The following is a 27,546-nucleotide window of genomic DNA, read 5'->3' as shown; positions in this document are numbered from 1 at the left end:
CCACATGTGATCTGAATTGGATTGGAAAGCAGGGATTCAGGAAAGCTTAAGCATTGACATGCGTAAGACATCGAGATTCCAGAAATCCCCTGTAATTCATTGTCATTGGCTCCTTTCAGCTTTCTAGGCTGGCTTTCTGGTCAGCCCTTAGGATTTTAGATGGAGGCTAATCCACCTGTCAAGCAGACGAGCTGGGGCACAGCAGGCAGCTACGCTGGTGTCTCCTTCGGCAGTCGGAGATTAAGAAGTTAATTTAGAAAGCCGAGGGCAGCCGAAGGAGATCTTGTAAGTTCCAGGAATATGATACAGGCCGAGAGTCAGCAATGGATCGCTGACGTCTGAACAGGAGGTTTTCCCTCCTGGCCCAGTAGGACTCTTGTGTCTCCACTTTTTCGTTACATTGATTACCTGACCAGCACCACAGTGGAGGCAGAGATGTTCTCATCTTGAACCTTTTACTTAGTGAACAAATGACTAATATGGTGTTGTTGCAGAGCAAGCCTCCCGTTAAATACAAAGCTCTGCACGAGTGACGCAAAAGGTCCGTAATTCTTCTTGTAAACCATCAAAACATGCTACAGCCAACTCTGAGACTCTTTCCAGGTGTCTGGTCAGTTCAGTGTGGCTGCTTGAAACACAGGTGTCTCTTCAGAGCAACAGAGAAAAGAGAAGGAGAGGCAACATTTAATAAGACAAGCTTTATTAATGGAGAGAGGTCAGAAAACTACAACAGAAGAGAAGCAGCAAGAGTCTGGAAATGGAGTACAGAGAGATCAAAGGTTTAATTTAACATTTAAGTACAATTGACAGCACAAGGAGAAAGGTGAAGGTTTGCTAGTCCAGAGAGAACAGTCTGCAGCAACAGAAGAACAGGTGTACTATCTCTACAGCCAGTACATATTGAAGTCACACCTACTGAGTGTATTCAAAATAGGATCATGACTCAATCAAATGGTTACATGTCATACTTTAGATACGCAAGAAAATGTAAATTACTCATGCGCATGGTTATCACAGCTACAGATCTGGTATTAGGTTCGCTTGCACAGTTTTAATTAAAAAAAAAAACAATGTTCAGAAAGTAACACAAGGATCCTATTATTTCCCTCACAAAAAAAGGGAAAATCCCTTTAAGATTCCTGTGCAGCACTTGTATAGTACATTTGGCTACTTGATGTGCTTTGTAAACGTGTCGGAAAATAAAGATTCAGAGGCTGGTCACCAAGTTGGTTAGAGCTCCGTCTTGTAGGAATCTTGAAGGGTGTTTTTCCCTCAGTCTCCAGATCTCCTATCACACCCCCCTGTGGGCACCAGCTGGTTAAAGGTTTCCTCTGCCCGAAGATTGTCAGACTGCAGGCTCCGCTTCCTGCGATTCGCCGGTCTGCTCCAGGCAGGTTCCAAAGGAGAGTTGTGCTTCTAGTGTGAGTCAGCTGCAGTGGGAAGTGAGTGGCAGGGTGTCTACAAGGAACGTCCTGTCCCGGGGTTCAAGGGCAGGCTCAGATGATGCCGAATTGCGCCAGCTCGTGCAGCTCCAGATGGCTGAATGCCTCCCAGGGGCAGATGACCGTGATATCTAGGGCAGAAAAGATTGAGATGTGTTTAATAACTTGACGGGTCACATCTGAGCTTCTGTCTTGGAGATAATATCCTCACTTGCTTATCCACAAGTGCTGCTGAGAATCGGCATAGATGTGCTTCGAATCAGACAGACAGAGTTGGTGGAGTTTTGTGCCATTTCTGAAAGCCTGTGACATTTGACATTGCAAATGGAAGCAGTGTAAGAGTAACGCTTTGGGATCCGTTGTCCTGATCGGTTTCCTGTTTTGATTGCGCAGGAGGAGCAGGGGTGACGATGAGAGACAGACGGTGTTAATCGTTAACGGTAGACGGTGTGCATGTCTAAAAGTGAAGCATGATACTTACCAGTTCCCAGTCCCTCCATCCCAGGAATATCATCACCAAAGCTGGAAAAGTTTTAAAGGAAGATTAGATATACAGAGAACAAAGCCCACAAAAATGACCACAGATGAATGGATGAAGTGATATGATCGTTTGGCAAGAGCTGACAAGGCACAGTTGCTTTTTGCGTTTTTCAGTTCCATCGGTATCGGTAGTGTTTTGACCTGGCTTTTTTTAAAGATCGTGATGTATCTCTCTGTTGCTGATATGTAATATTCAGACCTGTACAGCGTGTGTCCTTCAGGCAGGTCGCTTGCGTATAGAGAAGTAAGAAAGAATCTAATACTCACATGCCTTAATATGGCAGAGCCAGCACAGGTCTGGGTCTGAGTGGGCATAAGACTTACCCCTTCACTCCTTTCTTGGGGGGCTTGCTCTTGAACTGCCGCGTCTGCCTCTGCTTGAACTTGGGGGGGCCTTTCCGGGGAGTGGTGGGTCCCCCGGTCACCTTGGTGGGGGTAGTGGGGTTGACAGAAATGTTCATGGTCCTGAGAGTCCCTGCCCGGCACATAAGCACAAAGCGTTCTTACAGGAGACTTTTTTTTGTGAAAAAAAAATACCATCTGTGTATTTTCAGTATTGTTACAAATTTATATGTTTACTTTTAAAGGGCTTGGATAATGGATATGCCTCCCTCCCACCCCCAAGAGAATTTCATGTCATTTTGTATTGTGAAGACTATTTGACAGCTCTTTGCATGCTTTATAAAAACAAGCATATTAAAGACATTAAAAGCAGGGGTTAAGCAACCATAGAACTGAGTGTAAAGACAATAAATACTAAAGGGCAGCTTCACCACACAATATTTGACACCTGTAATCCCAGCAAACTGAAAAAGACAGTACTGCCTCTCTCACGCTGTACGCCAGACAGTTGCGTATGTTAGCATACACAACTGTCTGACCAGGCTGAGAGAGGAAATACTGCACTGTGTCCATCAGCAGCATGCACAGCAAGCACTGTGTTGCAGATCAAAAGGAATCCATAACCATCACAGTTTCAAAATTCATTACAGTCTCAAAATCCGCAGTCTCAAAATTAATTAACCTTTCCGTTATCACTGGAAAAGGTGCCATCAAGATAACCATTGGTTGTTCTCCTAAATTCTGTTTGAACAGCATTTCCAATAATGACTTTTCTTCGTCTAAATGTAGAAGGATTGCTTTGCAATGGATCGAAGACATATGCACAACCCTAAGACTGGTAAGACAGACTCTAGTTAGTAAGAATGGAGTTTACTGTAGAGTCCAAAGTATTGATAAGTGACATGCTGCTGTGAATCCAAATCAAATGTGTACTTACGTGAATGCAGAGCGAAGAATGAGCTGAGGAGCCTCCTGTTATGACTGACAGCTGACCCAGGTGTCTGCGTCTGTCCTGCACAGGAGCTGCCTGGAAACAGGCCTTTATAGAGTGTTTATTCCGACAGCTGACATCACTGCTACGTCACTGGAAATGTCAGGGTGATGCGTCAATCTGCTCTGAGCTTTAAGCCAGTCCATCTTCAAAGATTAACGCTGCCTTGCTTTGTTTTGTTGACTCTTGATAACCGTATTCCTCTTCCCTGTTTAAACCAGTACATTGTTCAGTCTGGACTCTGAGTCTTTAGCTTTAGATTGTCTGTTTTAATAAAAGGAAAACTAAATGGAAGCTTATTGCACAAAAATTGATCCGGAAGAACTTGAACATGATCGCTCGAGTTGTGTTTTGTGCCATTTAGTATCAGGAGGGAAATCCAGTAGAGTCTGTTGTAAACCAACTGGGAAGCATTTCACTGTGTGGTGCTGTGGTGTCAGAGGGTGCTCAGGCCTTTCACTGGGATCAGTCCTCTCCATGTCTTGCGAAAGGAGAGAAGGGGCTCCTCATTTCCAGCCAGCAAGGGCTACAGTCCACTGTGTCCTACATGTGCTTAAGAGGTTTACAGCTGAGGACAAGGTTCAGCTGGTCACTGAATTGCATAATCACTGGACTTTCCCAGCTGTGTACATTGTTTTGACAGGCACCGCTCAAGATCAAGAGTGCTATTCTGTCCCACAGTGTTATTTATTTCATAAGGGAAAATCAATTACATTAGTGTTCATAACTGATGATCACAGGTGCACGGATAGATGTGTCTTCTAGGTGTCTGTTTCGTTTTCTAGACATGCTAGACAGGACTTGAGTTTTTGATCTTTCTCTTATGCAAAGTCACACCAGCATCTGCTGTGGCTGTGGGGCAGTATGATCAGAAATGCTGCATGTTGTGTTGTTGGTATTATAGAGTTCAGACTTATCCCCGAATACATACAGCACTAATTATATCTTGTTCAAGATGTTCCAGAATCTTGAATAAGTGTATTTTTGTAAATCTGAAAACGGGACAGGCAAAACTGCCTCTTTAATGATGCAAAATGATGTTGTGGGACCCTGATCTCTTCTATTTTTATGCACTTTGCCATAGTGCGGTGTCACTGGGGAATTGCTAAACTATTCAGCTTTGCAACAGTACATTATGCCCCCTCCAGCTGTTTTTAAGCAAAATATTTCAACAGTAATATCTGATGTGCGAAGAATGATTTGCTGTGAACAGCATGGGAAATCTCAGATTAGTGCAAAAATACAAGATAAATACTATAAATGCAGAACAGTGCCATTAGTCTTCAGTAAATTTTACGATTCACTTACTTGACAATCTCTGCCGTTCAATCTATGACCACATTTGTAGACAGAAATACCTTGAAAAAAGCAGCTCAAAATACCTAAGACTGACTTGTGAGTATCCCCTGATGACCCTGACGTGGAAAATCAAAGTGCTGTGTTCTATGAGGAGGTATTGCCGATTCTTCCAGCACTTTCCTTTCTGACCTCAAAGGAAGGGAGCCTGCAGTCTGGATTGCGTGAAGTTAACTGGGACGCTGGCTTGGAGCGACAGCGTCTAACTTCTGTTAATGACCAAAGAAGGGATTGAAGGATTTTAAAGATCCTGGTAATCCATAATCCAATTGAGGAGAAGGGCCTGTGCTGCCGCTCAGGGGTTCAGAAAGCATCCTGCTGTGTTTTAATACATCGATACGATACCTTGCAACACCGCCGACATGAGATCTGAAGATGCAGGTGGACACTATCGCCCAGGGACAACTATATCCTGGGCAGCCAGACCAGAAATTCAGTGACAGATGTTAGACACAGAGCCAGACAGTCAGTGACAGAAGTTAGACACAGAGCCCAGGCGGTCCTACAACTAACTGGAAAAAACATTATTCCATGCTGAAAAAGGGAAGGCTGTGGAGCCTTCTTCGGGTGTGGAAGAAGTTTTTTCGGGTGTGGAAGTGTCTTCACCTGAAGAAGGCTCCATAGTCGAAACGTTGTATTTTCTCTCTTTCTCTCTTTCTTTTCAGCATGGAATATGGAATAAGAAATTACTTGTTCCTTTGCAGCCTACACATGCTGACGCAGCTCCCCTCCTGAACTAATACAACCAACTGGGCTTCCTGGGCCCTGACCGATAACTCTGCAATGCCAGTATATTTAAATATCAAAACTGACAAAAAATAATCAGATTCTAAGTGGGTTTCAACTGGTTTGCAACTCCTGTGTGATCAGTCAGATCTGGCAGCCAGATGTTTCAGGGGGAGAACTGACGAATCTTCCTGATCTTAAGACTGTTGGCGTTAGTGGAGTGTTGTCAACCAAGCTGCCTGCCCGGAGCCATGATGTCACAGGGGGTTGCTGGGAAGTCAAAGTCTGAACACAAAGTTTGGGATGGGACCTGATTTTAATTGGGTAAGACACCTCAATCGGCACCAGTGACAGGTTTTCGTGACAGGGCCAGTGATGTCTGAACCATGCAAAAATACTCCTGGAAATGAATTTATAGTGAGACGTGTATATTCAGTAGATGTTTGGAATAGTTCCTTCTCGTTTTGATTTTTTTACAGAAAAAGGTCAAATCAAAGGTATCAAACAGATACATAATAAATTAGCATATCACTACCACTTGCTCCATTTAAACAGGAAGGACCTTATTATGTGGTAAAAGCATTTCCATTTAAGGTGGAAAACCATAAGCCCTCTAGCCCCCTCCTCTGCCTGAATGAAGTACTGAAGGAAAATTAAGCTGACAAACATCTGTTACCAGTGCTGCAATTTTAGATTCCTCATTGCAAGCGGTTTGTGTACTGTAGCTACATGTATGTCTGTGATGCAGACAAAGCTATTCAACAGAATATAAACACAGACTGGTGTGTCTGCATGTGTCAGGATAAGTTACGTTAAAGAGAAATAGCTGCATTGTTGGCATAAACTTGTGGAGAGAAAAGAGATCGGGTTCAAATCTTCATATGGGGTGAGGTGATCATGCTGTTTGTCTGACACAAAGGGGTTTACTTGTGTTGGTTTACTTTGTTGAGTAATCAAAGATTAGGACAGCACATAGGAGACACATCCATGCTGCTGCTCATCTTCTTTCAGGTTAATTGGGGTGGAGCAGTGCCACTGTGGCTAAGGATCTGCACCTGTAGCTGGAAGGTTGCTGGTTCAAATCCCATGGCTGGCAGAGGAACCCTGCTCAAAAAGAGTAGGGGTGTAATCCTGGCATCCTGGCCATATTCCCCATTGGCCCTTACCAATCATGGCCTCCTAATAATCCCCATCTCTGAACTGGCTTCATCACTCTGTTCTCCTCTCCAGTAATAGCTGGTGTGTGGGGAGTGTACTGGCGCACTATGGCTGCTGTCGCATCATCCAGGTGGGGCTGCACACTGGTGGTGGTGGAGGAGAGACCCCATTACCTGTAAAGTGCTTCAAGTGGAGTGTCCTGAAAAATCCTATGTAAGTGTAAGGAATTATTATTATTATTATTATTATTATTATTATTATTATTATTATTATTACTAAGAGAATTTCAACAGCTGTGAATTTCTCTCCTGTGGAAGATGCTGGGACAAAACATTTTCCCCTTTTCTTGCAAAGCGTGAGTACAAAAGTGAGTTTTCCCCACTGCATTTTCTCTGTCTTTGCGCTGAGTGAGGTCACTGCCTCAGAGGGAAGGGCTGTGGTCTGTAGTGGCTTGTGCAGTCATGTCCTCCAGCGCAGTGAGAGCCTGTGTGTAGCCAGCACTCCCCTCAGCACTCATCGGGGTTCCCCAACACCCCGCAGAACCGCCAGCTGCCTCTGACCTGGGGAGAATCATTAACCAACGTGACCATGCTTTCCAGAGGTAAGACCGCCTGGGGAATGTTCACTCTGTGCCTCTAAATCATTCTCATCCATTGACATATTGTTCTTTATTAAGATGTGCAAATAAGTGCTTTTCTTTTGTAAACCGAGTAATAACAAAAGGCACTACTTGTCTCAGAAAAGGAGGTTCAATCAGTGAGTGAAAAAACAGTGAAGGAACTGCAGTAGCGCAGGACCTTAAGACCTTAAGACCTCATTCATGCAACAAGCAGGTTTCAGTGTGTGACAGTGGAAAGTGGAGGAGTTGGCCTACCTGCGCTGTTTGATTGTTTCAAAACCCTGCAGGCAGGCACATCGGACTGGCAAATCACACCTAATCTGCATCAGGCCCTGCTCTATAATTTAAATTGCTTTTCTGGCAAGACGCCATCGCAGAGTTATGGCCCAGCTACAGTAAGTCGGCAGTCAAAGTGATATTAATTGCAGATGGGATTGAAGGCTTTGTTGGAGGACCCCACCATTGCACTGACAGAGGCAGTGTGAGTGCAGATCAAGGGTGTAGCAACATCCTCGGTTTTTTTAATATCCCTGCAGCTCCAGACACCATGAGCTGTTGACAGAGATGTGTAAATAAGCACAGGAACTACAGCACAGAAAAATAACAAAATGCACCTGTTCACAAAATTTGTCTTTTTTTAAAGTCATATGCTCATAAATCCTTTCTCAAGCACATGCCATACCACACTGCAGTTTATCAGGTACCATAAAGTAATTTATTTAGCTACCACTGTACCTTTTAATGTGAATATGTTGGAATATGTTGCAATGAAATTTATATTTTGTTGATCATTTAGTCTGGGATCTGAACTAAAAATATTGCCTTCACAATTTAATAGCTCCACAGTACTGTAACATCTTGCTGAAAAATGTCACTAGTTTGCCATTTTCAGGGGGTTCGCTATTTAACTGCATAACCACTAGAGGGAGTTTTACTATTCATAAGATATACGGCAGAAAACGTCTATAAAGCTGTACTTCAAGAAAACGTAAATTAGCACAGAGGTGCTCAGTCGTTAATCAGTGTTCATATCTCCACAGAATATTCACAATATTGCAATCCAAGCACTTCTTTGTTTTCCAGTCATCACTTGGTTTCATTAGTTAGGCAGGGGACACGTTCTTACATTTTACGCACTTTAATACGTTGCTTCTGTAGATCAGCTTTAAAAATCTGATGCAGTAATAGTTCAAATAAAAAATGACCAAAGAATTGTAACAAAAGCTCACTTACAATTATTTTTAGACATTGAAAGGGGTTATCATTGCTAAAGATGACTCCAGTGGTTTGCATTTTCATTTTCCTTGACAGTATACAAATTATTTTAATGTGGCATTTCTGGAGTTTTCTTGTCACTAATTTTCCACAAAGCCAAAAGTCCTTCTGTATATTTAAGTTTTTTTATTAAATTTTTAAATGCTTTTTTTTTTTAGTTTTGTAAGCTGTGCTTATACCATTACTCAAAAATGGAAGTCAATACCTTAAATCAAAAGTAAAAAAAAAGACAAAAACAGTTACAGCTCCTGCCCTCAGCACACTTCTCATTCATTGATCTTGGAACAGTGTAAATCCATCACATGTGTTGCTTTTTCTACCTCCTGGTTTGCAATTCAGTGCTGCCAGGACTCCAGCAAACCTGCGTTTTAATTGGCACTTCTACCGGCTGAGCTCTGACCTGCACAGCCTCATCACCTGCAGAATTGCTCTCATCACACTGCTCATCTGTTCAATTGTAACATTTTATTTTCAGCTTCCAGCAAAGTGCAGGTTTCAGGTTACAAGATTTAAGGGTAATTTATAATCTCCCAACAGCTTGAACCGACTGATATTGCAACACTGTGTCCTAAGATCAGCATTAGAGCAGGAAAGTCATGGGGGTGGGAACTGGGGTGCCGATGGTCTGGTTTGGGGGGTCCTTGTTGGCAGAATTGGGAATGACCCTGAGACCCCAGAGAGGAAATGCTGGCATGAACATTCATTGCCCTCTGATGGGGACAAATGGAAATGTCAACTGGAACTTTAAGCTCAACTGGCAAAAGAGGGCTTTTAGTTTACGAGCACTGTCCGGAAAGGCTCATTTCTGTGAGTGAATAAATGAGAAGCAGGTAAGCATGCAAGAAAAAAGTGATGTGCAACATTGCTGCTGGCCTTCCTTCGGGACAGTGTGCTGGGGGTGGAGGGGCTGGGGTGTTAGCGAGGGGCAGCTGGAGGCCAGACTGATGGACTTCATGCCAGCGTGGAGCAAACAGGAGCTTGAGAGAGCGAGACAGCAGGCAGACACTGGAGGTGAACGTGGTGGGTGTGAGGAGCAAGCAGAGAGAGAGAGAGAACCTTTTGGGGCCTTTGTATCTGGGAGAGGGGCACTGGGGGGGCACTGTGGCCGGTGCCCAGCTGGGGGCGTCACCAGGGCTGGAGATGGAGAACATGAGCAGGGGGTGAGAACACAGGCACAGCTGCAGAAACAGGGGGAGCCAGAGAGGGAGAGAGACGCTGATACTCAATAGGCATGAGGCATGAACAACAAAAATCAGTCCTGCACATTTCATATAAGTCAATCAGACCTGTACTGGATCTTCTAAGCATGCAGTGAAGTTCCATTTTTAGTGCTATTATAAGGAAATCCAGTACATTTTCTTAATATACAGCAAACTGATTTAAACTAATCCTATGAATAATCATTTATGGAAGCAAACCAGAACTCTTAGACTCTTGTCTTTTTAGATGACACCCAACTTTAACTGTTATCATAGAAACGTAACCTAAAAAATATCTTAGTATCCCAGATTTGTTTGTAAAGAGCCATACAATACCCGTCGTTACATTTTCAAACCAGACCTCTGGCACTGCTTTGAAACATAATCATTTTTTGAATTGCAGAAAGCTACATTTCTTTCCCCTTTCCAACACTTACTCAGTTCTACAAGAGCTGTCTTACAGCAGGGCAGAGGTGTAACGTTAAACTACCCGGACCAGCGCTGTGTAAATCACCAGCCGGCCGCCTCCAGACAGGCGTGAAGCACAGCAAAGCAGGGGCAGGGCTGCCTGCAAGACGTAATGATCCACTTGCAACGGGAGACAGGGAGGGGAAACTGTCTTCGCGAAACTGGGGGTTCTGCTCAATCGCCTGGCTGACATTCCTCGGCTATGCAGGATCCAGTCTTTCTCCCTGCTTAGTGTCTGCTAAGGTGTCTGCTGGAAAAACGTCAACTTGAAGCAGGCTGGCTTACAGAATGCGGCTACCGCTACACGTGCCCTACGTTTGTTTTTCTCCGAACTTGTTTTTAAAAGTGGTTCGGCCTAGCATCCATTATTTAAGAACAATGTTTCGTGTTTCTCTCAGTGAGGCTTAGGGGGAACCCCTTGTAGGGATGTAAAACTCAACAAAAAGCTGTGGGAGGAGAAACACCAGGGTTATGCACTGGGTCCTGTCTGTTAGACCTTTGGAGGGAAAGGAAAAGCCCCCCCACCACCCCCCAGGCCAGGTGACCTATTGAATCCAAGCTGGGAGACGGGTTTACTCCTCCACCTGGGAGACAGTTCCGGAGGAGGAGGGCGCGGCCTTGCTCTTCCCATCATCCTCGGCGGGCTGCGAGACCAGCGCGGGGCTGGGGCTGGAGTGGCGCTGTCTCCTCATGAACGGAAAAACGCTGCAGGGAGAACAGGAGGGGGGAAAGAGAGGCAAAGTGAAAACAGCAGGGAACACGAGCAAGGGGAAAGGAAACGGAGGAGGAAGTACTGACGCCTGCTCACACGGCTCCTGATACCGGAACAAGTCAAGATTTCTTCCGTGCTGAAAACAGAAGAAAAGAAAGGCGACGTGTTCGGCTGTGAAGCCTTCCTCGAGTTTGCAGTCTACGCATCCTGAAGCAGCTACCTTCTTGATAATCCAGCCATCGTTTTTACACAGAGGATAGACCTGCTAGTCCTCCTAGAAATGTGTTAGTCTGGCACGCTCTCTACATGAACAGATGCTCCTAACCACACCACAGTTCCTTTCTTCTTTTTTAAATGGGAGACCAATATATTCCCACTGACTAATCATCTTGCCCCTTTGCCCTGTTTACCCCACATTCCGAATTCCGAGTTGTCTCAGACAGGTAGAGCTCAGACTACAGGACACACTTAAAATGAGCCCTTTGCTAGATGCAGAAAGCAGTAAGGACAGAGGGGAAGGAAAGAGATGGGCAGCCACATTGCTCCGGGAAAAAATCTGATGAAACGGAAATCGATAGAAAACAAAAAATTCTGATTGCCTTTCGCAGCAGTGTGGAGAGCAAACAAAGTGAGGATTTGAGGTTTGAAAGGTTTTACTGTACCTTTTCTTTGTTTCCTGCGGCACAATTGCTCTGGCCAGCAGATTTTTGTACAGGTCCGATTTTAAAAATCTTGGATACGAGTCCTAGAGAACAGAATTGGAAAAACAAATAACATCACGATCTACTAAACCCTTTATATCCCAGGGGAATGACGGTTAATTGCTGCACTGCAGCCAATCAGTCTTGAATTATCTTTTGCTTCCTGCGAGCAGGAAGAGACACTTTGGCTTTGCTTCAGCTGAGGACTGTTCCTCGCTCACAGTCAGCAGTTCCAGCACATGTATGATTTGGTTGCAGGCACAGAGGGCAGCGATTACTTTCTAGCGAAAACACAGTGTCTGAAAACTAAATTGATCGGATAAAAAACTGCTGTTGACTTTGATCATGACTTTTTGTCCAAATTTAAGAAAGTGGTTGGAGGCACGCTCTTACTTTTTTCATCAGGAAGTAGATGTGCATCTGCGCCTCGTCCATAGTGTAGCGGTGAGGAGTTTTGACCCCCTGCAGTGTCTTCTCCATGGTTTTACTGTCTATGTTCACCCACTTGCTGGCACCAGGAGCCAGAAAGTGCCTGGACAACAGAGAAATAGCGAAAACCAGTCTGGTGGAAGTGAGCCCAAACGTTGACGCTAGTTTGGTGCTTCTACGGTACAGCCAGTCCTACCCACCCCGGGAGAAACATGGAAAAGAGCAGACTCTTCAGTGCAGACTCTTTACCAGACCCGGCCCTTGTACAAGAGAGATCAGCACTTACTGGTACACCTCTTCCACCTTCTGCGCTATCTTTGAACTCTCTCCATGTCGAATGTCTTCACAGGCTTCCCAGAAACACAGATTCTCAGCTGCCGGACGAAACAGCATAAACACCAGTAAACAGAGATGCAGCAGAAGCCGCCCATCAGCTTACTGGATACTAACATCTACGGCCTGACCTTGTTACATAATTTACGCAGGCAGCCACTGTTAACTATGCTACTGAATCTACGCATGCACACAACTCTCTTTTTTCTGTTCCAGCTTGCAAGGTCCTGTCTGGGCTTCCTGGTCCTGCTTGCTCACCGCTGAACTCCTTCTCCAGGAACTGGTGGAACTCTCTTCGCCCCAGAGGGTCGTTGAGCAGCTCCGGGAAGCTGAAGCCCCAGCGCTCCACTCTCATCTTGGTAGGCGTGGCCACCCTTCACACACACACACAGCGGTACTCAGTACAGCTTCTGGTGCAGCAAGACCCTGTCTGCACCCTGCAGTGCAGGCAGCTTTAAAACTGCACGTCTCTGCTGCGCCTTGCCAAAACACAAACGTCTGAAGGGCTCAAGGAAGAAAAGGTAGCCACCTGCAGCTTACTTTGGTTGCTGTAGCCAAACAAAAACACAATGAAATCTTCTAAGACTACAACAACATGTCTGTAAAGCAGAGGCCTGTAGAAAGAGACTTCTCCGAATCTGTTTAGGACCTTTCAGTGAAAATAAGTCTTAATATCTCACAAAAAACAGAAAAGAAGTCGTACCCATGCAAGTGATACTAATAATTTTCTCATCTTCAATAGGAATCTCTAACAGTACATGGCGACGCACTGGAAAAGATGAAATCTTGAATGCTCACAGGTACTCACAGGTCTGCGTTCATAGACCAGTGCATGGTGTCGTCTGTTATCCAGGGGTTACTGGGAAGGCAGCCTTGCATTATGGGATCATGGCAGTGGTACAGCTCGCTGTACTTGACAAACCTGGTGGACACAGCAACACCAGTCAGATGACGCCTGCATACTCAGCCCTAAAGGGGGTCTCTTCCGTTAAAGTCAACAGGTGACCCAATCAATTGTTTGACTTGAAATAACGCCTAAGCACTTAGCCATGTGCCTTCAGGGGAAATTTAAAGTCTAAGATAAATTATAAGCAAGTTGTAAAGAAAGTTATCTTAGTATTTTCAGCATTTGTTCTGCAGCTCCACACAATCTGTGTGTCATTTAAGGCCATAGTAACCGTGACCTGCTTTCTCCTAGATAAAAAAGGGCTCCATTAGACCCAGAGAACTAAAAAACAAAAAGGCACTACTTAAGTCAGTTGAAATTAAATAAAGCATTACCCTGCCTGAACTATTCTTTTTAGACCACTTTTGTGATGGGATAATGTTGAGAAAGGCACAATGTTACATGCAGTGCATTAGGACACGGATGTCAGGAAGAGAGATTCAATCTGGTTTTGAAGCACGAGGCCGCAGGGTAATGAAGAGTCACACAGCTCTGTGTGGCCATTGCCGGTGGACCCCCGAGTCCTGCTCAGCTTCAGGAGTGTGTGGGATGAGACGACGTGCTGGCCCACCCCTCCAGGCAGATGGAGGACTTGACTCGCGTTCGGCTCAGGGCTTTTCTGCTGTGCTCAATCTAGGACATAACACACAGAAAGAGCCCCACTCAGTTAGGGTAACGTCCTTCACAGCCTCTTTCATCTTGTAGAAAGTTTACCCCCGTAAATTCCCATGGTATTACAGCACTTTTCTCAGTGCACTGATTTTACTTTCCCTTCACAGTTATTATCGCCCTCATCCACGCTCCTCAACATTTAAACACAGTAAACTCCGATATCTCGCCCAAACGGAAAACTACTTTCTGCCTTTTTTGTTCTGGCTGAGCCCTGCCATCAGGTTTATCTGTTACTCGAACAGAAACACTACGTGGCAGCGAACGAAACACTCACCTCTTTCTTGTAGTATTCGCTGTTCTTTTTTTTCTGAGGACAGAAAGGAAAGAAAGGGAAATCGTTTTAAAACGGCACTGTTTACACCCGCCTGCCCGGGCATTCCTCAGTCACACTACTTGTGTGTCAAGAAAATGAGTCAAGCGCCACTGCTCTAGAGGGGTTCCAACTGGGGGCGCTTTGTTAAGCTGCAGTCATGCAAGGCCGTAAGCAGGAGACAGTGATCGAAGTATCAGGCCTACAGTATTTCACAGTCACGCGAGCTGCAGATGAGGACACGTCTCCAATTCTTTCCTGCCCCTTCACCCAAGTGCTCAGAACTACCCCCCAACTACTGCAGTTCTCGAAACCGTGAAAAAAATCTCTTTTCAGCCAGGCAACCTTTCAAAACAATTTTTAATCCATCACGGATAAAAAAAGAAGCAGAAGCCCAGATAAGTGTATACTTACTTTTTTTTTTAAGGGAACGGGAAGCAAAAAATAAAAAGCAACAGATTAGTAAGGTCACTGGAAAGACGAATGGTATTTACTATACAAGACACCAGCAGAAAAAACTTAATACAAATGTATGAGCAATAGACAGGAACACATTGTTTCTGGCGAGAGGCTATCCTGATTGAGAATATATTGCTACTCTATGTGGAGTCTGACGTGTTTCCTAATTAGGGACTGTGTATTACACTCCAGCGCAGAGAGACGCTTTGGCACTAACCAGCTGGACACGCGAGTTGAGGCAGTTCCTTCGTTCAGGGCCGCGCTCCAACACGTCCAGAGCCCCAGGCTGGGAAACAGGAAGAGATTGCTTGACTGCCCTCGTAGCAGTAAATGAAAAGTGGTTTTCACTGATATTTCTGCTTGAAAGGCAAAGAAGATTGCAGTGCCCCCGATTCAGGTTCCTTCAATATTTGCCAACACGATGTGCTCTTTCTTTCTTGGCCAGGTGATAACGGGATCGTAGCAGAACCTTTTCCTAATGGTCAGACCTGCTACGAACGTGAAACCTGTGCCAGTTGTAGGTTCCCATACAGCACTCGAGATGATCTAGAACCGTACAGTGGGGATCCTGGCCACGTGATTTTCTAGAAACAGGAATCTAAAGGCTTGGCAGATGGTCAGTAATCATTAGCTTTTTGATTCTTTTTTTTTCCTTCTCCTGAAGGTGACCGAGATACCACCGTAGATAAGCAATACAGTCCTGTGTGATCCATGCATTCTCAGAAACAGATCAGCACTGTACTGGCAGTGGAAGCTTGCACTAACTGCCACCATGCTGTCCAGTACTTGTGATTTTAGACAAAACTTAAGTGGGGGTCCTATATTGGATAAATGGATGAATGGATATGCAGGGGTGATAGGATACTTCTCACAGTAAGAGGTAACGAACGGAACTGGTTGTGCTGAGCTATGCGCTATTTTTCTCATGACCTGCATATCTGAGGCAGAGTGTCCACTTGTCTTGGAAGACACAGTAAGCTAACAGAAGAAATCTGATGCCGTGAGGCTTTTATGATCAGCCTACCTGATCACTTCCAGCTTGTCTCACAGGGAGACAAGAGCAGGATAATTCAATCTGAAATACAGATATTCAATTGGCTATATACTTTGTAACATTAGATGTGCTTGCATGGGGGGAAAAAATGAAATACTGGAAGCTGACCTATTACACAGAATTCATGTTAAATGAATTAGAAACTAATTGTTGTGTTTAGCACAGAATAGAGGAACAGGAAGTGGTAGAGAGCATCCTGCCTGCCCTTTGGAGATGAATAATACCACTGCTTCTTAGCCTGTCTAGATGTTCCCTGGGTCTGAAAATGCACTACCCCAAATATTGTGTAAGATATTTAATGGCAGAGCTTAAATATGCAGTCTTGATCTGGAATTAGAGTTAATATTTTCCAGGCATCAATCAGAGCTTATGATTCTGGACGGAAAAGCAGCTTACTGCTGGTGAAGTTGAGCAATGCGCTCTCTGGGCCATTTGATCCTTAATCTGCTCACACTCTGTGCTCCTGGTCTCTCTCATGGACTGCACACTCTAACGGGGCATGTTACTCATTCTGGACGGGGACAGAGGTTCATCGGGCTTCTACGCCATCTTAATACTGCTGAAATGGAAAGGGCTCCACAGGATACGCGCTGCTGCAGGAAAGTCACGGTGACACAACGTTCATTTATTAGGCCTTTCGGCTCAAAGTCAGCAGACTGTGAATTCTGATAACACAAAACTGCTGCTAGCTGAAAATCCTGCAGCTGGTTACTACAAGCAATACTGATGCCTCCTTCCACACTTAAACTTGCAGTGGAGAGAGAATGACTCTTGCACTGCCCTTGAGCTACTTTTTCTTCAGCCTCAGCAATACACTGTTGTTCTTACATTCCTTTATTTCAGTCAGTCTTTCTGGATTATTCATGAGCTCCCAGCTACAGAGTACACTTTCTGCTCACTGCTCCTCACCACTCATAGTGATTTATTCCCAACAGGAAGGCATGTTTGGGCTTTTAACTCACTTCTAAATATTTAATCGTCACGTTGAGACACAAGGCCAGAACAGAGCACAGCATTCCTGAAATGTTAAATTCTCCTTGATCTTTAAATAACCTTTTAGTTTGTTTTTTTTACTTAGTTCAGCGTTAGAAAAGTGGAAACATCACGATCACAAATGAAGGGTCAAGTAAAGTCCCCAGTAAAAACTGTCCTAGCTCTTCGAAGAAATGAGTTTACGCAACATTGGTGGCAATTTCTTTCCAGGAGGTATCACACAATGTGTACAACACAAACTGAGTCAATAGTGAGTGGGTCTTTGTCACTCAAGCTGCTTACTGCGGGTGAGATGATATACTGTACTCTGTTGAAAATGAAATTACTCGCAGAACCCTTTTCTTGTTAAGGAACCTACAGATGCACCCCCAAAAGTCTGTTATTACAAATTTAAACTTCCATGACTACTGATCAGATTCATGGTGAGTCACAAAACAAGGATAAAGTAAATGTTTCGGCCAACATACAGTGAGCATTGAAAATAATCACCAGAATCTGCAACATCTTCACAGTTTCAACTGGGCATTTTCTGACAACCTCTGGGCATCTCACTTACTGGAGGTTTGTTGAGAAGCCAGTAGGCCTGCTCCTGGCATTCCAGCACGATCCGATCACCCTTCCTTCTCTGCTTTGCAGCCCTAGTCAGAGAGGAACACGCGGCGCTGAAAACAGGACAGTACGTCCCCGAGACTGACAGACCCGAGCAGGCCCCAGCAGTGAGCCTGCGGTCAGCAGGAGATGGAAGGCTACGTTTTCTTCAGGAGGGTTAAATGAAGCTACTTGTCCAGCGGGTGCTCTCAGGACTGCGTGCTTCGAAATGTGAGTCTCCTGCCCCTGTTGCAGCAGAGACACTAACATCCTTCGACTTATTCATGTGTGCTGTTCATCGACAAAGCATAGAAGAAGCAGAGGTTCAAAACACATTCAGCACATACTGTAGTGGCACAGGAAGTTACTGTCAATAAGGAAATCAAGTGCCTGTACAAACAGGAAAAGCTTAATAATACGGTGATCAGCTGCCCATACCACTGACATAGGGCTCTTTGTCATGTAAACTACTCCTGCGAGTTCACTTCCATCAACTGGCAGTAATAGACAAACAACAAATCAGGTCTCCATGCTGACAAGCTGAATAAGGATTCTGTGGTCCTGTAGAAATGTACTCTTTTATAGCTTTTGGTTTTCTTTGCAGCTTTGCATTAAAAAAAAACATTTACTTAAAATCTGACTCCTAGTTTTGAACAAGAGTGATGAATACAAATTTTATTTAAAACCTCTGTATTGTTTATATGAACCTCGTGTATCTATTGAAATCATAAGTCTAGATTTTATTCCCACGGAGTGCCTTTCCTGACCAACACCACATTTCCATCATTACCTGCTCCACAAATCAGCATCTCATGATTTATCAGTTCACACTTCAGAATGCATATTCCTCTTAGTGCCTGAAATCATTTTCTTCAAGGAAAATAAAATCTAAAGCACACTTAAATACAAGGATATCAACTACTGTACCACAAATGGACAATCTGTTTACTTTTGTATTCCTAACAGAGAGAGAACTATTATATTTTAACAATGCATCAGTCATACAGACTAAAAATATTTTTTAAAAACCGATCCTTTAAAAGAATCCTGCACTCTACATCTGCTCCTCTCACGATCCACAAAGTAAAGAGAGCTCTTTCTCGGCTGGAGCACCAAGTGTATTTGTTTTCAGGGACTATTTACCTGAGCTGTTCCCTGGCTTGCATCACCACGAAATCCCAGGTGTGGTTAATCCGTTTATGCAGCAGATTGTAGTTGTCCTGTAGAGAATAAAGATCTTGAAAAGCCACATGGAAGAAACAGCAAAGGGCATCAATATGCTTTGGTTCCAAACAACCGCACAGAACAAGCCGCCTATCCAGTGAGAAAGTGACTTCAATGCAAAGTTGTCAGCCTCTATGTCAGGAAAAGTAGTCACATGATTGACAAAGGCTCCACTCCTTCAGGAAGAGTAAAAGGTTTTTGCTCTGGCTGTGCACCGTAGAAAGTGCAAGACGCACTAATGGGGTGAGCCCAGAGCTCGCATGACAGAACAGCGGTGCGCGATGTCGACATCACAAGCACGCAGCCGCGAAAAACAAAACCTGCTTGTACATTCTGCCGTTTTTGCCTTTTGCAATTTAGGAATGGCAGGAAGAGGCCATTTCAGGTATAATTTCTAACAATGCTTCTTATTTGTGTATGTTTGAAAGCCGTCGAGTTCAAAAACCTGCTCGACTGAAGAAAAACAGGAGAGGCTTCATCTTCCAAAAGAGGGGTGCCTTCATCAAGTCACAAGTAAGATCAGCCTTGTTTTAATTGTTCACTGACTGTGTGAGATGGGGGTTAAGACTTTTGCTCTATACGGTAGATAACACCTCTCCGACTGCAACAAAATCAGCCTTCTAGAAAGTAAAACAAGATTTGTTTTTATCCGTTTTTCTATGACTTTGAAGCACTAATAAGAGAAAGAGTTCTGGGTGACTTAATCCCAAGCACGTCGATTGTGCATCTTTGTGTGGGAGACCCTGGCCGCAATCCAGTTAATCCTGGTGAGATCTAGATCCCAGATTAAACAAAACAAAAAAATAAACAACGAAACATCTCAATTTCCATTTAGACCCAAATGCCGCTCACTCTTCGCCCAGGCGAACCTTTGCTCAGGGATCACAAGTTCAAATCTTTGCAGAACAGCAGCATGCAACAGCTGGAGCATTAATTCTGCAGAGACAGTTTGCCATTAGCGTAGCTAATTCATAACTGGGGACTAAAATCTGTGCTTCTGTGGCAATGGGAATTAAAAATTTAAACCTGCTAAATCAGTGCTGCCAGTATTACAGGAGGGGCTGGTGATCTGCGTGATGCTGTCCTGCAGTGACCAGTGTAAGTGTTCTGAAATTGTACCCCGGTAAAATACCACAGCTCGACACAGAACTGCTTATTATAGCACGGAGATTTTAAATGTGTTAAACATAAAATATGTTTGTTTTGGCGAAGGCCAAAGCCAACTAAATGCACCGCAATCCTAGGGAAAGAAAGAACGCTCTGTCGTTTATTTCGTTACCTTTTCATAGTCGACGAGCTCTCCTTGCTTTCGGATGTTCTTCTTTGCCAAATAAATCGCTTCACCGGTTCAAAAAAAAAAAAAGAAAAGCGAGCCATTATGCCGAGAACACAAGAAGAGACAAAACACACAAAAAAAACAGTCTAGAACTGATCCTCGGGTGCCACAGGATGAAACAATATTACAAAACTTCCCATGAATCTGCACATCTGTGTCCAGTCCCACTGCTGTTCATTTTTCCCAGTTTTTTAAATGCCCTCAACTGTCAGCCCACTAATCTAAAGAGAAATGAGGTTGGGTTCCTGGTTCTTAACCTTGAAAAAATATGCAAATGCAGGCTCACCATAGTCCAGCTCTGATGCGGGCCATTTATTAGTTGTCCAGAAGTAGGGAGTCTAGCAGAGGACAGAGTATGACGATTAAAATTCACATATTTGAACAGCTTGCCCTATAACAGCACGTTCAACTAAAAGAGAGAGTATCTGCTTTTTTAAAGTCAGTGCTGGTAGCAAATTCAGCGCTGTAGTGTCATATTGGGTCGTTTACCGAACCGTTCTATACCATAAGGTGTCATGGGAAGCCGGAGCCTACCTGGCAAGCAACAAGCGCAAGGCAGGGTACACCCTGGACAGGACGCCAGTCCATCACAGGGCAAAGGCAAGCCAATCACACATGGGGACAGTTTGGAGGCCACGGTAAAGGCCGAGGGAGGGAATTTGGCCCAGACACCGGAATAACTCCCTACTCTTGTCGAGAAATGCCCGGGGATCTTTAATGACCCGAGAGTCAGGACCTCGGTTTGACGTCTCATCCAGAAGGTGGCGCCCACTACAGTATAGTGTCCCCGCCACTATACCAGGGCATTAGGACCCACACAGACCACACAGCCCCTCGCTGGTCCCACTAACACCACTTCCAGCAGCAACCATAGCTTCCCAGGAGGTCTCCCATCCAGGGACTGACCAGGCTCAACACTGCTGAGCTTCAGTGGGTTACCAGTTGAGAGCTGCAGGCTGATATGGCTGCTGGCTGCGCTGTAGTGTAAAAACCTGAATCTGGGAGTCCAGCTCCTGGAGCTTTCAATGACTGCAGTGTAAAGGGACTGACAGTAACACTGGAGTGGGACTAGGAGCTGCATCAGGGGGGAATCTGCACAGAGACATCAGTGTAGCAACACACCCACACATGGAATGGGCCCATCATTACCAGCACGCACATAATACGGAGAGTAAGCCTTCATACTATCCAATACTACACTGCGGTGGGCTGTGCGAGAAAGAACAGACCTGAAAGCGGTAGGGAGAGTCGTCAGGCCTGAGGATGAGGGTCTTGGGGTCCTTCAGAGGGTAAATGTAGCCGAACTTCACAATGAGGTTGCCCACATGCAAGGCCTCTGAAAAACAAACTCTTCATTTGGGTTCGTGCAAGAGCAGCCCAATAGTCTGCATATTACCGAATCTATTTCTGTAAGCTAATGAGATTTTCTGCCCCCCCCTCTCCTTTTTCTGGAAACTCGTTTACATTCCTCTCCCACTTTCACACGGGTAATTCCAAAACTGTCCAGTCACACCAGCACAGAAAGAACTCCAGGTCATACTCTATTCAGCTTCGCAGACGTTTTGGAGAAGGATGAGTCAGGCGCAGCCAGGAATAAACAACAGAAAGATTGGAAAGTTTCTTTTTCCACACGGCGGAGCGCACACTGAGACCAGCCAGTCACTGAGGAGGAGGAGGAGGAGGGGTCTTGAAGTCACAATCCGCTGCCTCACTGTGCCAAGGGAGTTACAGAGTTTACAAAGTGAGCCTAGCTCTAGTGACAAAAAAAAATTGGCTTTTCAATTTGCCCAGAAAAGCCAAAACAATAACATTTCATCAGAAATGTTTACTCACGCCTGATTATTCAGATATATAATTAGCATTCAGGTAGGATGTTAATTAATTCAAACAGACACACATGTTCTCTCTTGCAGACACAGCACCGGGAGAACTCTCTGCGCTGGGGCTTGGTTTAATTCTGAGTGACTGGTAATTACCACCTGCATTAACCTAGCCCTGCCATTGGCTGCCCAGGGCCCTCAGGGGCGGGCCCTCGATCCTGCAGATGGCCCAAGGGACTTGCTAGAGACACACAGGGTCTCAACGGTGTACCCATCGACATGGCAACAAGACAGCAGGAAGGACTCCTGGTTATGACCTCCCCAGAAATGAAGAGCTGCTAAGTTAAGCAAGAGGTGGAAAAAAACAGGCTCCCAGTACAGGTCTCATGGGTCTACGAAAATACTTTTTTTTTCCAGCTTACCTGGAAACTTGAGTTTTGTTTACCAGGTGAGCCAGGCTGAAAGCAAGCTTTTCCATAACTTGCAGCAGAACCTGGGCCACAAAAACCCTGAAGGACCAGGGACTATGAGAGTCTCTGTGAAGCTGAACTGCCTAAGCGTGACCTCACGTCTGACCACTGTCCAAGACAGAGGCAGCAAATCCTACACTGCAGTCGGTCTACTTTCGCAATGCCTTCAAGACACCCTGAGATCAATCCTGAAGGATTAGGTCTATTCCCTTATATCCCTGTGTGCATACTGTAATTATGATTTTGTAAGAGGCCAGCCTGCTCCATTCCACAAGTTCATCCTCAACAAAAGCATCCATCATATATCAGATTTGCTGAACCTTCTGCTGTACTAGAATTGCCCACTCAGGAGTCAGAAGGATCTTTTCGGTTCCCAGGGCACCCAGCTTCTCCATTTTCCCTGACTTCTCTTAAATTGCAGGCTATCTGCACCATGTGAAACCACACTGTCTCTCAGTTAGACAGCCAGTGCCATGTGATGACTTAAAATAAATGGAGAAGCTCTATATCTTATCTCTATACAATGGGCAGATTTATCCATTGTTTTGGTGCAACATTAGCCAACTGTATAGATTCCATCCATTATTTAACAGCTCTCAGGCCAATCAATTAGAGTAATTGCTCCACTACAGAAATAGATCAATAATTCAACAGACTGATGGATAGCAGGCCAAGAAAAAAAAAAGCCTCAGATCAACAAGGAGAATATACAAATGCTTAGGAGGCTGCCAACATGAAAGGCAAGAAAGTGTGGCACAACTCTGCCACAGGGCAAGTCCTGGACCTGTGACAGTCACCGGTGGTCTCTGCCGCCAAGTTAAATCAAGACTGAACCTGAACACCAGCACAGCCGACTTCAAATGTTGAAGTCCTCCTATCCCTAAATCACATTTTATTTGTAGTGCAATCTTGATGCATGCTTTTTCTACACAGCGTCATGGACTACAAACACACAGGAAATAACTCTGACAGTTTATCTGTGTGTACTGAAACTATTTACTGCATTACACTGTTCACCTTAATTCCTCTTAAAAAGCACACTGTTCACAAATACTGATCTCTTGATTATCATTCATTTTCTTAAAAATATTTCAGTGTAAGCTGAGTTGAGACCTCCCCTTCTTTCTCGTGAATCTCTCTCACTACTCTAAGCACAGTGTTGGGCCTTTGGCTTTATAATCACAGTTTAATGGCCCCATCAGTCATTCAGGCTCTACAAATCCAGCAGTCGGGCCGACTCAATCCAGGCTGCGTTCAGAGTGCTGCAAGTGGGTTTTCATCCTCTTGTCAGAGTCAGACTCCCTCCCCCCCGCCCACTTACCCTCCTCGGTGATAGAAAACTTCTGAATCAGCCACTCCACGATATCATTTCCTAGACGATACAGAAGCAAGGAAAACAGAAATCAATGCCCACTGTAGCGAGGTACTTACGGGGCACAGCTCACTGAGAGAGCAGGCAGGAATCTCAGGGCTCTGAAAGAAGCCCGGAGAGATCAATACCTACTCTAATGCACAGGAGGAGGATTCCCCAGGCCTGATAATTGTCTTTCTGTTTTACTAGCAGGAACATTAAACCCCATTATCTCCTTACCAGAGTACAACAGCTGCAGTGACACAGAGGTTATCAGCAGACCTGATCTTGTGAGCCCGCGAAGCCATCAGTCAGACACCCAGAGACCCTGAATGTCTTGTGGTTATTCTCCCAGTATACAGGGACTTTTCTCTTCCTCATTTATTTCTCAGGGCTGCAGATTCTCAGATGGGAGTTGTAGAACACTGTGTGAGGCAGTGATGCATCACTGGTCTAAATGAACTTTCTACATCATTCATCATCAATTACAGGATTGTCAGGTAAGACATCCTATAATTTGCCTTCCTGGAATAGCAAGCCCTTTGTAGCTGCTCTGCAGTTCATTCGTGATGCAGATACTGTTCTTCCGTTTGCCTTGACTGAATTTTGTTTCTAAGGAAAATTATTTTCTGGGACAATATCTAGTGGAAAGAAAAGGCATTGCAGCTAAGAACTAAAACAATAATAAAGCCCAAGAAAGGTATAATGGAGACATTCCAGGTGGACAGTTTGTTAGCATTGAAAAATACAATCTGTAGTATTTTCTCCTCTATTGAGTGAAAAAATAGCTCACCCAGCCGTGTAGTTATGACCTTAAGAAAGTCAGCCACACGTTATCAAGAGCCTTTCCCTTATTTGTATCTTTAAAATAAAGAGCACACAATAAAAGCACACTTTACAGATGGTGAAACATCACAACATTCACAGGATCAGCTGAAATGAAGTCAAAACACTCAGGAGCTCCCAAAACAGCACTGTGCAGGCACACACTGAGTCTCCAGGCCTCGACACAATTAGAGCTCAATTTCGAGTGGTGCTGGAAGAGCACTCTGTCTTCCAGCCTTTCAGCGCCTCTGCAAATTGAGACTCCCTCTTCACATCATTGTTGCTGTCTACTGCCTGCTCCACCAGGTTAAAGGCAAGGAGTGCGCAAGAGCACCATCCAATATCTACCTCAATTAACTTATTCAAATTTACTCCGCTATCGGGCTGGCGTTCCACGATCACGTCTGCCTGAAGCCTCCTGTGTGTAAATGGACCCGTAGATTCTGTTCTCTAAAAGCCCCAAACCTCATACCAAAAGTCAAACGGGCAGAATTCCTCACAGAAATCTAATTTAATTGCTCTAATAAAGAATGTGCAGTTGAGGGATCCATATCTATCAAAACGTTCTGTGTGGATCCAGTTGATGAGAATGAAAGATGACAAAGGCTTATTGTACCGGGAGACCTCTTTTTATTCAGGGAATCTTACTGAAACAGAAACCGCTGGAGGGACTGCAGCAGTTATGAACTGTCTGTACCTGACCGCTATCAGAGCAGGAGAATGAGCAGAGGTCAGTGTCCGCAGACCTATGGGCCTAAATACACTGTATACCTATGGGCTGCTGACCACTGTCCGCTGACCCATAGGTATATACTTTATTTCTGTATATATCTATGTGCGTTTTGCACATATTTTATTATTTTACAGTGATTTTTAGCATATTTTGCACACACCTAACTCTAATTTATTTTACTTTGTCTTGCTGTACTTGTTTTAATTTTTCGTCTCTTCTGATGTCTGTTTTTGCTCGTCTCGGGCTGGGTTGCTGTAACACCTCAGTTTCCCTTCGGGATCGATAAACTCTTAACTATGTATCTCACCTGTCACCGCGTGAGGGATCACAGTTATCAAGAGGCGCTGGTTTCGCATCTTTATCCCCATGTCGGGGTCCTGCATGGCCACAATAACTCGCTCCATCTAGAAGAAAAGAACCGGACTTTATTCCGTCATTGACTTCGCACCCAGCAGACAATAGGGAGGATAATTCACTCCTTCGGGTCTTCGATTATTAACCGATTTAGAAATGAAATATTCCACCCAACTTCTCGTGGTATTTTTCTGGTGTTGAAGGTCCAATAATAGAAATCTGCCAGAGTGCTCTAGGATAACCGAGTGCCCGCTGATGTCCAGAATCAAGTTAAGTCCGTTCCGTTTGAAATTCCTGGTATTGGAATAGGTTGCTTCAGTGTGTCCTATGAATAAACGCACCTTGATGCGCTCATGCCAATAGTTTGCACCTCAAAACAAACGAATGGCGTCTAGTTAAATCTAAGATGTTCAGTTAATTTCAGTAACTGTTCCTGGTGTCAAAGTCTCCTGACCCTGTGCTGTGACGAGACCCGAAAACTCTTCACCTGACGATGACATACCGTACCACCGTCGTGATTCTCGCCGGACATACAAGTTCACTCGCGCGAAGTCGGTTTCTTCAATGCATAACCATGTTCATTTTATTTTTCGACACTTTGAAACGGTTGCACATTGGCCACGGCACTCGGGACCCTCGGGGCACCCGAAGCGGGCACGACCGTCCCCGGCTGCGACCGCCGGCAGACACTGGCGCGCCTCTCCGCGAGTAGCTCCAGACCGGGTCCCAATCTCCCTCGCTCTGGAAAGCCAGCCTCACCTACCTTCACATTTCAGAGGAACACCAGCACACAGAACAGGGAGAACACGCTGCCTCTTTCGAAAATAAACCAACTTCGCTTTAAAGACGCGAACACGCGTACAGTTCGCAACTGTAGCAATGTTACTCGTCTGTATCCGTGCACAGCAGCAGTCATTTGGAAATCATTGTAATTTAAAAAAGGGAGTTCCATAGCGGTGTATTCGGCTGTTTGTGCTTAGGTTCAGAGATGCACAGCTCACGCTGTCTGTCTCACTCTGAGCTTCCGAAAAAGAGCATCAGCCTTCACAAGAGAAGAAGTCTTAGCTCTTTCAAGAGTGGCAAAATGCATTTAAGTAAAAACGACATCGAAAATGTTATACTCCTTACCTTTGTGAAGCACGGCATTTGCACTTTGTAGTTGCCGCCTTGACTTAACGTGTTTATGGTCATGCTAGCAGATTTGCGCCTCTGCCTCTCTGCTCTCTGGCTTTCTGAAGTTGGATGTGGTTCGTTCGGAATTAGAGGATGCGGTGCATCCCAAAAATCAGGCGACGGTGTTACTGCCCCCTAGCGGACACAAGACGTAATGAGCTCAGAGACCCCCGCGACGCTCGGGACAATAGGGAATGGAAGCTCTATTGTTGGAAGTTGTTGAAATTGTTGAAACGGACATTCAGCGAAAACGACCGCCGTATTGCAAAAGCATGTCAATAAACAGTTCTGCCCCCCTCCTGCTGACGTTATTTATTTTGTCCAGCTATCAGAGCGCCACGAATTAAGCATGTACAACATACGGAAAACATTCAGAATTAAACCAGAATCGTAGTTTTGCTTTGTTCTAAACACATTCAAGTTCTAGGTTATTTCGTCGTGATTGATATGATTTAAGACCGCCAAGGAGGTTTCTGCAAACGCATGATAGTGTTACAAAGCAACGCATGCATTATTCATCATGTAAATTATGGCCAGCTACAGTGATTTCCAACGTTTGCACGCATTACAGCACTTGGTTTATTCGTGTGTATTATTTATGCCACGTATGATGTGACGTTTGTTTGAAGCAACGTAACTCAATCGCTCTTTGTGTTCCTAGCGATTGCTAATGAATAAGTGGCGACTAACACTTCTGAGTTGACCGCCGCCGCCGCCCCACTCAGAAACAGCGGCCCCAGGTCGAGGTAAGAGTTCATGCTGCTAAGGGTATTGTAAATACACCAATTTAGTGTTTAAGTACTTCCCATCCCCAGTCCTGCTGGTTTTGTTCCAGCTGACTTCTGAATGACCGCTGCTCACTGACGCCTTTAATTCTGGGGGTCTCAAGACAACCTGCTGGGGTTTTTGTTTTTGTCGTTTTTGCTCCAACCCCAGTAGTCAATTAA

The 27,546-nt window shown here is 44.7% G+C and overlaps 2 protein-coding genes across 4 annotated transcripts; both read right to left on the bottom strand.

The window, feature by feature from the left end:
- Positions 1 to 697: 697 nt before the first annotated feature.
- LOC102695547 (retinal cone rhodopsin-sensitive cGMP 3',5'-cyclic phosphodiesterase subunit gamma) lies at positions 698 to 3,533 on the bottom strand. The gene is made up of 4 exons (XM_015360592.2): positions 3,262 to 3,533; positions 2,307 to 2,457; positions 1,924 to 1,964; positions 698 to 1,573 (listed from the first exon to the last, which is right to left on the bottom strand). The coding sequence occupies exons 2-4, from the start codon at positions 2,441 to 2,443 to the stop codon at positions 1,497 to 1,499; spliced, it is 255 nt and encodes an 84-aa protein (XP_015216078.1). The 5' UTR covers positions 2,444 to 2,457; positions 3,262 to 3,533; the 3' UTR covers positions 698 to 1,496.
- A 3,340-nt stretch (positions 3,534 to 6,873) lies between these two features.
- On the bottom strand, positions 6,874 to 26,713 carry rgs11 (regulator of G protein signaling 11). Of its 3 annotated transcripts, none has more exons than XM_015360589.2 (18): positions 26,555 to 26,713; positions 25,380 to 25,476; positions 23,485 to 23,535; positions 21,103 to 21,209; positions 20,160 to 20,211; positions 19,817 to 19,875; positions 18,457 to 18,533; positions 17,282 to 17,363; positions 14,896 to 14,964; positions 14,184 to 14,216; positions 13,809 to 13,870; positions 13,100 to 13,213; positions 12,550 to 12,665; positions 12,245 to 12,332; positions 11,923 to 12,061; positions 11,491 to 11,573; positions 10,701 to 10,821; positions 6,874 to 7,115 (listed from the first exon to the last, which is right to left on the bottom strand). In XM_015360589.2, the coding sequence occupies exons 1-18, from the start codon at positions 26,615 to 26,617 to the stop codon at positions 7,062 to 7,064; spliced, it is 1,467 nt and encodes a 488-aa protein (XP_015216075.1). In that variant the 5' UTR covers positions 26,618 to 26,713; the 3' UTR covers positions 6,874 to 7,061. The 3 variants fall into 3 exon arrangements, with proteins under 3 accessions (XP_015216075.1, XP_069036928.1, XP_069036929.1); XM_069180827.1 differs by having other exon boundaries at positions 14,184 to 14,207; positions 26,555 to 26,711; XM_069180828.1 differs by lacking the exon at positions 6,874 to 7,115 and having other exon boundaries at positions 8,900 to 10,821; positions 26,555 to 26,710.
- Between the last annotated feature and the right edge of the window lie 833 nt (positions 26,714 to 27,546).

This window comes from Lepisosteus oculatus, chromosome 19 (assembly GCF_040954835.1).
Source record: "Lepisosteus oculatus isolate fLepOcu1 chromosome 19, fLepOcu1.hap2, whole genome shotgun sequence".
In the NCBI taxonomy this organism is placed as follows: Eukaryota; Metazoa; Chordata; class Actinopteri; order Semionotiformes; family Lepisosteidae; genus Lepisosteus; species Lepisosteus oculatus.
Note: the sequence above shows the minus strand (reverse complement) of the source record. Positions and strands in the feature narration are given on the sequence as shown.